The sequence below is a fragment of the Narcine bancroftii genome, chromosome 1 (genome assembly GCF_036971445.1).
Source record: "Narcine bancroftii isolate sNarBan1 chromosome 1, sNarBan1.hap1, whole genome shotgun sequence".
In the NCBI taxonomy this organism is placed as follows: Eukaryota; Metazoa; Chordata; class Chondrichthyes; order Torpediniformes; family Narcinidae; genus Narcine; species Narcine bancroftii.
In genome coordinates this window covers 453,179,331-453,193,380 of record NC_091469.1, presented here as the reverse complement: position 1 = coordinate 453,193,380, position 14,050 = coordinate 453,179,331, and the positions used below count along the sequence as shown (strand labels likewise).

The 14,050-nt window shown below is 42.1% G+C and overlaps 1 protein-coding gene across 17 annotated transcripts in view; it reads left to right on the top strand.

Annotated features, from left to right (window-relative positions):
- Positions 1 to 14,050, top strand: part of LOC138751792 (sickle tail protein homolog) — a 689,307-nt gene that overhangs the window by 601,295 nt on the left and 73,962 nt on the right. For all 17 annotated transcript variants that reach the window (XM_069914590.1, XM_069914602.1, XM_069914587.1 and 14 more), the window contains 3 exons: positions 585 to 683; positions 770 to 816; positions 4,172 to 4,329. In XM_069914590.1, coding sequence (XP_069770691.1) covers positions 585 to 683; positions 770 to 816; positions 4,172 to 4,329 — 304 coding nt within the window. The remainder of the gene's footprint in view (positions 1 to 584; positions 684 to 769; positions 817 to 4,171; positions 4,330 to 14,050) is intronic.

Below are 14,050 nucleotides of genomic sequence, written 5' to 3'. Positions count from 1 at the left end.
CTTATTATTTGAAAGCTGTAAAAGGATTTTGCTTATGTGGTCTAAATACTGAAGTCTAGCTGCCAGTCCAATAATATTGCAATTAATGGTTTTAAATAAACTCAAACACAAAGGTTTTTTGGATTTAAATACTATTTACAAATGGTGTTTAAGTTATTCCCTCCTGTTTCCACTGAGAGCTCGCATTTATTTTTGCTGCTGAGGTATTTCATGTAATGAGTAGCCTGCTGTGGGGTGTTTGACTGAGCCGGGCTACAGTGCTTTTATTACCTTGTTAGATTTATGGAAGAGTACTGGCTTTGAATGCCGAAAACCTTGCCAGTGCCATCATCACTGAAAGAAAGCTCACATTCAGCTCAAATTAATGAGAAGTGGACAGTGAGTAAATGCGGCCTTGTCAATGTGGCCCGCCACTTGCGAATGGAAATTGAAATAAAATATTTTAAACATGATTGCCACTTTGAGTACAGCACTGTCCTGAATGTTGACATTAGAGGAGGATAGAGGGGCAGAGTGGCTTACTCTTAAGCCTTAATTGAATGCCACAATGTGTTGATTAAATTGTGACTTTTTTTTAAACTTAGGGAAAGAATGAAAGTTATGGAGAAACAGATTGCAAGTTTGACAGGGCTTGTTCAGTCTGCGCTGTTTAAAGGGGGCAGTGGTGCCAAGGAACTTCCCAGGTAAGAGAAAAGCAACATAAATGCAGAAATATGCTGGGATACAGTGACTAGAAACGTGACACGACTAATTTCTTTTCTTTCCTCAGTGAGAAGTTAAAAGTTACACCACAAGCCAACACTTCTGAGCAACAAGGTAATTATTCTTCACCCCCAATTATTAGTATACTTAATGTATTTCTTGTTCACTACAAGGAAACATCACTTCCAATGCATCACATCTTTTACAGCTAAGACGAAATGGTCAGGTTCAACTTTGCATCAGTGGAAATTTTAATTCAGGAGATGAGCATGTTCTTTGGAATTTCTTGTACATTCAATTCATTCATCGGGCCACCTGCTCTAAACTGCCAGCACCGCAGAGTTCTGATTTGTGTTTCATTTGCAGGAGGCCAGTTCGTAAAATTGGGTCACACGCCAGCACTGAAGTGTCCGGCTGGAGTGGTGCTGAATCATATGCTGTTGACTTGGGAGTTTTAATAACATTAACAAGGCAAATTTGATACATATACCTCCTAAAAAGTATGCACAACTTTACAATTGGATTGGTGCCTTCTTTGTCAGTAAGAATTCTAGACTCTCATCAACAAATAAAAAAGAATCTGTCAAGGCAAAAGAGAATTAAATACAAGCTCAAGAAGCTGTGCAGTCTACTCAAGGATAGTTGGTCTTCGGAGATGAATCGCTGCATCCCACTTGGAAAAAGTCACACACAATCTTGGGAAGGGAAATAGCCCCTTTCTAAAAATATGGCAGCCTTATTTAGAGCATATTTGGCACCAATCTAGGGTTACGATTGCTACTGAGGTCTGAAGACCTCTGTAAAGATCTTAACACTGTGGTATTATTACTGCACATACTGACAACGGGATGCTCTTTTTTGTGTTTCTTTTTCTTCGTCCTTTCTCTGTTTAATAGGACTTTTATGGTGGGGGTGGGGTGGAAGGAGGGGCTCTCTTGATGTTTTGTATTGGGTATGATTGTTGATTGTTAAATATATATAAAATGATCAATAAAGTATTACAAAAAACAAAGAAGCTGAGCAGCAGATCCAATAGACCAAGACAAGTTGAGATGTATCAGAAGGTTTACGTGATATTGCCATTGTGAATATGGAGGCGGATCTCCCCTCAATGTGAACCTTTGTTTAATATTTAAAATTCCGTGGGGTTTTTTTTCTTTGCAGTGATCAGCGTCTGACCTTGGTCGTTCCACGTACTGACACTGCAGCTCAATTCTTGCTTGAGAAATGGCAGCGTTGAAACATTCTAATAAAATTGAGCTCCTTGTATTTGTCTCTTGGTTGCCCCTTTTGTTGGCTTGGGTTCAAAGCATAGTTGCATTTATTCCAGAATGAAATGAATGTATCGCTGGGCAGATTGTTTTGATTTATCTAAAGGGTGAACCCTGTTCTGTGTGTGGATATGTAAACTGCTGATAAGCCAAGAAAATGTAAGCTATTAAATTCATCATGCATCTTATTCACTTGTGGTTATTCATTAATTCTGTGCTGTTATTTTTATATTGAGAAACTGCAAGAGTTTATGACTGTGGAAGAGATTTCTTGTTTGGCAGGAATCTTGATGTAATCTATCATTCTGGCTTCAAGGAAACTAGCTTTTTTTTTTGGATCAGTCAGTAATTGTAGGGGAGTGATTAGACTATCTTGTTTCTGAAGTAAGATCGTGCAGTATTTTGTAGCAATAGTTCAGATAACTTGTGCCTGACCAAGTTTTGGATTCTTTTGTTGAAATAGGTTCAGTATTGCACTAGTTGTGATTGATGTGGATTTTCAAAGTAGGTCTTTTTTGAGCTAAATGTTGGGTATGGTAAGTGCGCTGATTCAGTGAGGTGAAAGATAATTAGCAAGAAAAGGTTAGGAATGAAAAGGAGTCCCACAAGTCAGAAAACTGTGATGATAAGCCAGGCAGAGGTCCCCCTACTGAGTTGCTAATGCCATGAATCACCTGGACCTGGACACCAAGGCAGCAACATTACTGTTTTCTTATAATTGAGTGGTCGTGTGGAGAAAAATGTGAATGAATATTCTGAATGAATGGCCAAATAGCGCATTTCTTTGTTGGATATATAGAATCATTCAGTTCTGTGACCGATTTCCAAGTTTCTAGAAACTGCTAAAGCGATTTGTACATTCAATTTGATACATAGTTAATATCAATTTATATCTTATAACCTTAATATTACCCAACTTCCACCCAGAAGTGTTTAACTTCTTGACACTGCGTAGAACATTATGATATTTTAAACTGATTTTTACTTTGAGTGTGAAAATCTCTTTGGAGTTCCATAAAAAGTTTAAAACATTGATCTGTCCAAATGATGCTGTGTATTTATCGAATTTTAAATTGAAACTGCTCATTTTGGCCTGTATTCTGTTTTATTCTGTAATCGGGTTTTGTGGTGATTATTTTTAAAAATATTTTATTTAAAAATTTTCCATACATGTAATTGATAAACTTTTAAATAAAACAGTATCAGATAAGTTAAAAAAAATTTACAATGATTATATGATGGTTTTTACCCCTCCCTCCTGCACAAAAAATATATAGAATATATAAATGAGATATATAGTTTATATGAAGTATAGGAAAGAAAGGAGAAAATAGTTTCCTGGATTTACCCATTGAGTAATCGCACATTGGGATCCCACAGTATTTATATGGCCATTTTAGGGAAGATTAAGAGGCTGGAAATGCATTTTTACATATTTACCCCAAAACTTTGCACATGCGGGCTCCAAATTTATAAACAGGTAGCCTATTTATTTCTTAAATTGTATGTAATTTTCTCCAACGGAATACAACTTTGAATTTCTGCATTCCATCTCTCTATATCTAAATATACATCTAACTTCCAAGTTACTGCAGTAAATCTCCTTGCCACTGCTAGTGCTATTTTGATAAATTTAATTTGGTACATTGATAATTTTAACTTGGGTCTTGTTCCTTCTATATTTCCCAATAAAATAAGTCTGAATTTTGTGGAAATATAGTACCTATAATTTGCTCTAAAATTTTTCCTAAATCTATTCAAAAAGATCTTACTTTAGAACATGACCAAATACAGTGTAAAAAAAAAAGTTCCTTTCTCTTCACCACATCTAAAACATTTATCAGATAACTCTGATTTCATTCTATTCAATTTTTGTGGCGTTAAATATAATTGATGCAGATAATTACATTGAACTAATCTATACCTTATATTTATAATGCTTGTCATACAATCTCAACAAAGATCTCACCATCTTTTCTCACCAATTGTGATATTTAGATCTACATTTTGTGGTGATTCTTGTGCATTAGCCATGCAAATTGTGTTTTGTCAAAACCTGTTAGGCAACATCTGGATCCTCGCATACAGGCAGGTCTCTGATGAATCACATTAAACATTGATTGCAACCATATTTAGATCTCTTCAAAAAGGATTTAATTTTGTTCTTTTAGCCCTAATGGAGTGATTTTCCCCTGCAGGTGCAACAAGTACGATCTCTGCGATTACTCTGGAATCTTCAGGTGTGGCTTCCCAACCTACTGCATCCTGTCAGCAGCAAATTCAAAACAATGTGTATGATTTACGAAGGAATATTCTTGACCTGCGCATGCAGCTTCAGCATTTGAGACAATCACAGGTATCTGTTCATATTTTAGCCCAGATGCATACAAACAAAATACATTGTCTTTGTGCCCTTGAGATCTGCAGTTCGGGTGACTTTGGTAAGATGAGTAACATCAGACCAAAAAGCTGGGGAGACTCAACTAGTCTAACAGCACCTACAGAAATATTGCCGACATTTCAGACCTGAGCCCTTCTTCAAGGAATAAGCAAAGAATAAGCAAAAAAACAGGAAATCTCAGAATAGGTTAGTTGTCTGTGTGAAAGGAGACAAAGAGAAAAGGGAAGAGGTGTGTTTAACGAAAGCCGGAGAAGTCAATGTTAATGTCATCTGGTTGGAGGCTGATCAGATGGAAGATGGGTTGCTGGTCCTCAAATTGCAGATGGTCTCAGTCTGGCAGCACATGAGACCATGGACAGACATGTCAGCAAGGAAATGGGATGGAGAATTGAAGTGGTGGGCCACTATGAGCATCATTCCATCATTGCAGCGGACAGTGCCCAGGTGTTCAACAAAGCAATCTCCCAGTGTGCGCCCAGTCTCTCCTATGTAGAGGAAACCACAACAGGATACGGTAGCTGACCACTGCAGATTCTCAAGTGAAATATTGCTTCACGTGGAAGAACTGTTTGGGCCCCGAATGGTGGTGAGGGAGGAGGTGTGGGCAGAAGTGAGATCACAAAGGGGACTAGTGGTGGGGAGGGAGGAATGGACAAGGGAGTCTTGGAGGGAACAGTTCCTGTGGAAGGTGAAGAGGAGAATGTGTCTCTAGTGATTGGATCACGTAGTAGGTAGCAGAAATGGCGGAGGAGGATGTGTTAGATGCAGAGGCTGGTGGTGTGGTAGGTGAGAACAAAAGGAATCCTGTCCTTGTTGCGTGTGGGGGCGGAGGGGGCCAGGGTGGATGATCAAGTAATGGAGGATATGTGGGTGAGAGTTAAGTTGATGGTGGTAAAGGGAAAGCCACATTGTTTGAAGAAGGAGGACATCTCTGATGATCTAGCATGGAAATCCTCATCCTGGGTGCAGATGTGACAGAGATGGAGAGGAATTGAGACTTCAGAATGGGGGAATGGAGGTGTATATAGATTGGATGTCCATAGTTAACATGAGGTTATCAGGTTCAGGCAACTAGAAGTTGTGTGAAGTGTCCTTAATATAGGTAGGGAGACACCTACTATGTGATCCCACCACCAGACACATATTCCCCTCTCCGTCTTCCGCAGGCACCATTTCCTTTATGACTCCATTGTTCACTATTCCCTCACCACCAATCAACCCCTTGGTACCTGTCCCTGTAATTGCAGGAGATGATCCACTTGCACCCACACTACCATTCAGGACCCCAAACAGTCCTTCCAAGTGAAGTAACATTTCATTTGTGAATCTGTCAGGGTTGTCTATGGAATTCGGTACTCCCGTTGTGGACTCCTCTTCATCGGAGAGACTGGAAGATCGCTTTGTTGAGCACCTCAGCTCTCTCTGCCACAATAGCGTGGATCTCCCAGTGGCCACCCATTTCAATTCTCCATCCCATTCCCTTGCTGACATGTCTGTCCATTGTCTCATGTACTGTCAGACTGAGGCCACCTGCAAATTGGAGGAACAACATCTCATCTTCCGTCTGGGCACCCTCCAACCACATGCCATTAATGTTGACTTCTCTGGCTTTCATTAAACCCTCCCACATCTTTTCTGTCACCCTCTTTTTCCCTCTGTCTACTTTCACACAGACAAAATCAATTTTCACCTCTCCCCTTATCATATCCACTTTTTTTGGGTCGGGACTCCTCCCCCCCAGCCAGCACTGTCTCTATTCTGAAAATTCCTCTTTTTTTCTTATTCTTTCTTTATTCCTTGAAGAAGGGCTCAGACCCAAAACATCAGCGATATATCTATCTCCTTCAGACGCTGCAAGACCAGTCAAGTTCCTCCAGCGTTTTTACTACAATCACAGCATCTGCAGACTTTTGTGTTTCACTCTGTGATAAGATTAGAACTAGAATAGGCATCTGTTTAAAATTATGCATGGTATATTTAATTCAGATGCCAAAGATTGCATTTATTGTTCAATTCTGCCATACAGTGATATAGTGTCCTGTTAACCGATAGTTCGTCAGGTAAGCAATTCATTTTTAAGTACATATATTTATGAGTCATTCCATTGTATAGAGTTGCACTGTGAAGGCTAGCTATGTTTTCATTATCATTGTAAGGAATGGCATTGCTGAAAGTATCATTTCTGCTCTCTTCTTGTACAGCAATACTAATATTTTGTTCAGGTGCCTGTCTGTTTTTTGCTTTGACCTGAGTAAAGGGCCCGGGAGCTTTGCTTTTTATAGATGCTGTGTGACCTTCTGAATTTCTCCTGCTCTTTTGTGCTTTGCACTACAACCTCACAGTGTAATGCAGATTTTTCCTGTTTAACTCTTCTCATAGAGAATGCCTGTGTCAGGGGTAAGACCTATAGCTCAGACTGAAAACATGTGGAGGGCAGATGGCAGCAGTTGATCTTTAAGGGACCTTCCATGGAGAAAGTGAAAGGGAAGCATGTTCTTCTATGCACAGCTCATTTACACTGGAGAAGGATGTTGGCGGGACAACTGGAACTCATTTGCATCAGTGTTTTGTTCCTCAGGGCAGTGGGCTATGAGTGAGGAGCTGGGCAAATGATCAATACTTTTAATTTTGGCTGTTCTGCCATTTGTGGAAGGAACTATTTGGCTAGATTTCAACTGTGAGGTTCAGAATTCTCAACACTGGTCAAGAAATGAATACCTTGTGTGGTAGAGTTAGGCTGCACAGAAAAGGCCATTCAGCCCAACTCACCAACCTGGCCAATGTGACTTTGTGAGCTAGTCCCACTTGCCTGCATTTGGCTCATGGCCCTCTAAACCATTGGTTTTCAAACTGCCTCACTAAACTTACATTTCTACGTTAAGCAGTCCCCTACGCCTTAAGTGCTCTGTGATTGGTAAGGGATTACTTAAGTGGTATGAGAGTGGGAAGGGAAGTTGAGAACCACTGCTCTAGACCCAATTGTTACTGAAATATTTTGCTTGAGAAAAAAATGTAATTGGCCCAATTCCTTTGGAGTTATGAAACCATGTGCATAATGAGTCGATTAGGTACGATTAAAACAGTGGCTCTCAACCTTCCCTTCCCACTCACATACCACCTTAAGTAATCCCTTACTAATCACAGAGCACTTATGGCATAGGGATTACTTAAAGTGAAATGTTTGTTTAAGGGGGTAGTTTGAAATCCACTGCTCCAAACTTTTGTTACCCATGTATCTGTCCAAATATCTTAAATGTTGTGACTGTTCTAGTCTCTACCACCTTCTCTGATAGTTCCTTTTGCATGCACATAACCTTATCTCTCAATTTCACTTAAGATCCTGCTTATCTTAGAGATTGAGATTCCTTTGCCCTGTGAAAACAACTGTGACAATCCACTTTACCCAACTCCTCATGATTGTTATCAGCCAGCATAAGGACATATTTCAGTCTCCTGTCTTTCAGGGGAAAAATTAACAGTCCAATCATGTCCAGTCTCTTCCTATAACTCAAGCCTCCATTCTTGGCAATATTCCCTGTAAATCCTTGTGCACCTTCTCAAGTTTAATCACATCCTTCCTTTAGTATAGTGATTAGAAGAGTACACAGTATTCCAGGTGAGGTCTTACCAACATCTTGTGCAGCTGCGACAAGATGTCCTAACCATTGTACACAGTGTCCTGTCTGCCCACTGAAGGCAAGAGTGCTGTACGCCCTCTTCACCATCCTGTCTACCTATGTTGTCACCTTGAATTACTATGTACTTGCACCCAATAAATTGGAAGGAGCTCGTGAAGGGCAGCATTAGACAATAGGAGCTGGAGTAGGCCCTTCGGCCTGTCGAGCCAGCACCGCCATTTTACAGATCATGGCTGATCACTACCATCAGTACCCCTTTCCAGCCTTATCCCCATAACCCTTAACTCCTTTGCCCACTAGAGTCTTATCTAACTCTCTTTTGAACATAATCAGCGAATCTGCCTCTACCACCCTCTGTGGCAGAGGATTCCACAGATTCACACTTCTCTGGGTAAAAAAATGTTTTCTCATCTCCGTCCTAAAGGGCCTACCCTGTATTCCTAAACTATGCCCTCTAGTCCTCGTCTCCCCCATCATTGGGAACAAGTAATCCGACTTCACTCTGTCTATCCCCCTGATGATTTTGTATACCTCAATCATGTCCCCCCTCATCCTTTTAAACTCCATCGGATACAAGTCCAGTTTTTCTAGCCTTTCAGCATATGTCAACCCCGCCATCCCTGGAACTAACCTTGTAAATCTGCGCTGCACACCCTCTATAGCTAGTATGTCCTTCCTCAAAATTGGAGACCAGAACTGGACGCAATACTCCAGGTGGGGTCAACTGCAGAAGGGCGTCTCTGTTCCTATACTCCAATCCCCTCTTTATGAAAACCAACATGCTATTAGCCTTCTTCACAGCTTTCTGAACCTGCATGCTAGTCTTCAGTGACCGGTGAACAAGTACTCCCAGATCTATTTGCTCCTCCCCACTTCCTAGCTTGTCTCCATTTAAATAATACTCAGCTTTCCTATTATTGCCCCCAAAATGGATAACCTCACATTTGCTCACATTGAACGTCATCTTCCATTCAGCAGCCCACTCCCCCAACCTGTCCAAGTCCCTCTGCATTTTCCTGACATCCTCCTCACACCCCACACCGCCACCCAGTTTTGTGTCATCTGCAAATTTGCTCAAATTATTAATAATCCCCTCATCCAAATCATTTACATAAATTACAAACAACTGAGGACCCAATACCGATCCCTGCGGCACTCTATTCGTCACATCCTGCCATCCTGAAAAAGACCCGCTTACCCCAACCCTTTGTTTCCTATTTCTTAACCAATTTCCTATCCATGTCAGCACCTTACCTCCAATACCATGCTCCCTGATCTTGCCCACTAGTCTCCCGTGCGGTACCTTATCAAAGGCCTTCTGGAAGTCCAAATACACCACATCCACAGGCTCTCCCAAGTCCACCCTCTTTGTCACATCCTCGAAAAATTCCAGAAGGTTAGTCAAGCATGACTTACCCTTAAGGAATCCATGCTGACTAGCCCTTATACTATTATTTCTGCCTAAGTGTTCTGCTATTACTCCTTTTATGATAGACTCCAATATCTTCCCCACCACCGACGTCAGGCTGACCGGTCTATAATTTCCCGTTTTCTCCCTCCCTCCCTTCTTAAAAATCGGCACCACATCAGCCACTCTCCAATCCTCAGAGACCTCCCCCGAATCTATGGAACTTTGGAAAGTGTCGACCAGTGCTTCCACAATTTCCATAGCAACTTCTTTAAGCACCCTGGGATGCAGCCCATCAGGCCCTGGGGATTTATCAGCCCTCAGTCCCAACAATTTACTCACAACCTCCTGTTTCTGGATCCGGATATCCATTAGGTCCCCTACTTCCCCAGGAAAGTTCCCCAAGTCTCTTGACACCGCATGACCATTACCCCCTAACTGACCATAACCTATATCCTCCTTGGTGAAGACAGTTACAAAGTATTTGTTAAATTCCTCAGCTTGTTTCCGGTAATAATTTCACCCTTTTCCATTCTTAATGGACCAATTTTGGACCAAACCAATTTCTTCCTCTTCACATATTTAAAAAAGCTTTTGCTATCCTCCATTATATTATTTGCTAATTTCCTCTCGTACTTCATTTTCCCCTCTCTTATGACTTTCTTAGTTACCCTCTGATGCTCTTTGAAGGTTTCCCAATCCTCTAACTTCGCACTCCGCTTCGCTATCCTATACTTACACCCTTTGGATTTGATATTACACTTGATTTCATTAGTTAGCCACGGCTGCCATTTGCATCTCCTAGAGCCTTTCCTCCACTTTGGAATAAATTTGTCCTGAAACCTGTGAAAAATGTCCAAAAATACCTGCCATTTTTCCCCAGTTGTCCTCCCAGCTAGTGTATCTTTCCATTTTATTTTGGCTAGCTCCTCCCTCATAGCTGCATAATCCCCTTTATTTAACTGCAGTACAGATGCTTCCGACTTCCTTTCTTTTTCCCTTTCTAATTGCAGCTCAAAAGCAACCATACCATGGTCACTATTCCCTAATGGCTCCCCTACATCGAGGTCACTTATTAACTCTGCGTCACTGCACAGCACCAAGTCCAGAATCGACTTCCCCCTGGTAGGTTCCTCCACTAGCTGCTCCAAGAAAGTATCTCATAGACATTCAATAAACTCAGTCTCTTGTGCTCCTGCCCCCGTCTGATTATCCCAGTCCACCTTCATGTTAAAATCCCCCATAACTACTGTATTGCTACCACTTTGACATGCCACTCTTAATTCCTGATTTATACTTCTACTGATATCTAAGCTACTTTTCGGAGGCCTGTAAATGACCCCCATTATGGTCCTCATGCCTTTACAATTTCTTAATTCTATCCAAACAGACTCTACCCCACCTGTTTCAATGTCTTTCCTTTCAAACGCCTGAATTTCATTTCTTACCAACAGAGCTACCCCACCTCCTCTTCCTAACTTTCTGTCTTTTCTATAGGACGTGTACCCTGGAACATTTATTTCCCAATCCTGCCCTTCCCGCAGCCATGTCTCCGTTACTCCGACAATATCATAACCTCCCATTGCCATTTGTGCCTCAAGCTCATCCATTTTATTCCTTACACTCCATGCATTCATACACAATACCTTGATACCATATCTCCTTTCTCCTTCTACCTTTGTTCTCGATGCACTTGCCCCTACTCTCCTATTCTTTTTAGTTCCCATTTTCCTTATTGTTTCACTGTCTAACGGAAACACCCCTATATTCACTCTCCTATCTGCTTCCCTATCAGTCCTGTTCCCTTCCCCCTGCCAAATTAGTTTAAATCAAATCTGACAGCATTTTTAAACCTAACTGCCAGTATATTGGCCCCCATTGCATTCAGGTGTAAACCATCCCTCCTGTAGAGGTCTTGTCTTCCCCAGAAGAGATCCCAATGGTCAATGAACCTGAATCCCTGCACTCTGCACCATTCCTCCAGCCACACACTTAACCTCCTGATTTTATTATTTTTTCCCCCACCCATGTACAGCACAGGTAGCAGCCTCGAGATTACAATCCTGGAGGTTCTGCTTCTTAACCTCCTTCCGAGCTCACGGTAATCCCTCTTCAGGTTCTCCTCCTTCATCTTATCCACGTCATTTGTACCCACGTGTATCAGGACTTCTGGCCGTTCACCTTCCCCCCCCAGGATACTCTGAACCCTATCCGAGACGTCTCACACCCTGGCTCCTGGGAGGCAACACACCATACGGGAACACTTGTCAGGTTCGCAGAATCTTTTGTCTGTTCCCCTGACGATGGAGTCCTCAATGACCACCTTGTTCCCCTTCCTTCCTTTCCGCACCACCGGTTCCCTTGGTGCAACTTCTGGCAGGTTATCTTCCCCAACTACATCCAATACACTACATTTGTTGCTAAGAGCAGTAGCCACCAGGGTGCTCACCACAGAGCTAGCAACTTTCCCCCCTCCCATGACAGTAGTCCACTTACCTGACACCCCCAATCCAGGGGTAAGCACTTCCCTGAGCGTTGTATCTATAAATTCTTCACTCTCCCTGATAAGCCTCAGATCATCAAGCTGCAACTCCATTTCTTTGATTTTATTTTTTAATGCTTGTGTCTCATTACATCCCCTGCAGGTATGTCCTGTGGGAAGATTTAAGGTCCTTTCGCTTACCTCTTCACTCTCTCTTGCGAGCCTAAGATCATCAAGCTGGAGCTCCAGTTCATCAGCTCGGCCCCTAAGGAACCCCACTTCTTTGCACCTGGCACAGATATGGTCATTTGGGAGGGTGGAGGTCACCCATGCTCCCACATCTGGCAACTTGAGCAGAGCACTAACCCCATAGGCATGGCTCAGCTTTTTAATGTACCGTGCACTCACCTAGGAAGTGCTAATAAAAACAGCCAACCTTTTGCTGAAGCCTGATGAGCCAAAGCCTGGAAGTCCCACTCCTTCGCTGGGCCACTCGCTCGCTGGGCCACTCGCTGTCCCTCTTATTTATTGGCCTTTTACCAATTAACCCCTACACGCTCTCCTGTAGGCCCGTCCGACCAATGGTCGCCTCCGACGCCGACTCCTCTCCGCAGGCCCCGGTAAGAGACTTTTAAAAAAGTTTTCTTACCTGCCCCCGACTCGTTTCCTCTCTGTCCTTCTCCTCTCTCCTCTCCTCTCCTCTCCCGACACACGAAATTTAGCCTGATTTGATATGGTAAACATTTATATTAAATTTGTACTTCTAGCCTTGTTTGGATGAAAAGCTCTACAGTTGCTGTTGGTTTAATGTCTCCAAGCTTACATAGAATAAAGCCTGAATGAATGTTGCATTCCATAGTATTGAAAACTTTTAATCTCAGAATGGGTCTGTTGTTCAGGAGCACTTTGTGTTACACAGAGTGGAATGTGATTTGAAAAATATAAACTGGAGGTCAATGCACACCAGAAAGCAGCAATGGATCCTCTTCAGATTTATGATTTGGACAACTAGTTGGCTCGTGTAATACTGTATAATGCATGTTGTCAGTTGATGTTTCAAATGAGCAATATTGTTGGGTGCGTCTTGGAACAGAGCAACATCATTTAAATTTCGTGTGTCAGAAGGAAAGTCTGTTCACATCATTTCTTTCACAGCCTCAGGCAGAACCAAAAAGCATTTTGCAGCCAGTGAATTGTAATCACTTTTGTATTGAAACAAATCCAGCAGTCGATTTAGGCATGCCAAAAATCCACAGAAAAAGATCATTTTTAAGTGGTGTTGGGGATTAAATTTTGGTCAGGGGAAATGTTACCTTTAAGAGCAGATAAAGCATTTGTCTGATGCTTCAGCTGAAAAATGGTGTCTCAGGGTTTGGAGCAGGGTTTGAATGTGCAGCATTCTGACTCAATTTAAAGTGTAATCAACTGCTCCTTGTCTGGGTCTCAAATTAATGTTGTATATAAATGTACAAGTATTTTTGTCCTCTTAAAATGATATACTAAGTCACAGTTTCACTTCAAGAACATAAAAACATGCTTTCAAGATTGAGTCTTGCATTTGAGGTTTTTTTTTACAATGATTTCCTCATGAGCGTAACTGTAGGCACTCAGGATTGCCAGAAGTTTTTTTTTATTGTATGGGACACATCGTAGTTAAAAGTAAAAATCACCTTCCTGGTGGCCAAATAACTGAACTAAATGATGTCTGTCCAGTGGCACTGCCCTCTCCAATCATGAAATGTTTGCAATGGGAGGTCATGGAATGTATCCAATCACACCATCCAGCCACATTGGACCCATTTCAGTTTGCCTTTCATTTAAACCAGCCTGCACCTAAACCAGCCTGCACCTAAACCAGCCTGCACCTAAACCAGCCTGCACCTAAACCAGCCTGCACCTAAACCAGCCTGCACCTAAACCAGCCTGCACCTAAACCAGCCTGCACCTAAACCAGCCTGCACCTAAACCAGCCTGCACCTAAACCAGCCTGCACCTAAACCAGCCTGCACCTAAACCAGCCTGCACCTAAACCAGCCTGCACCTAAACCAGCCTGCACCTAAACCAGCCTGCACCTAAACCAGCCTGCACCTAAACCAGCCTGCACCTAAACCAGCCTGCACCTAAACCAGCCTGCACCTAAACCAGCC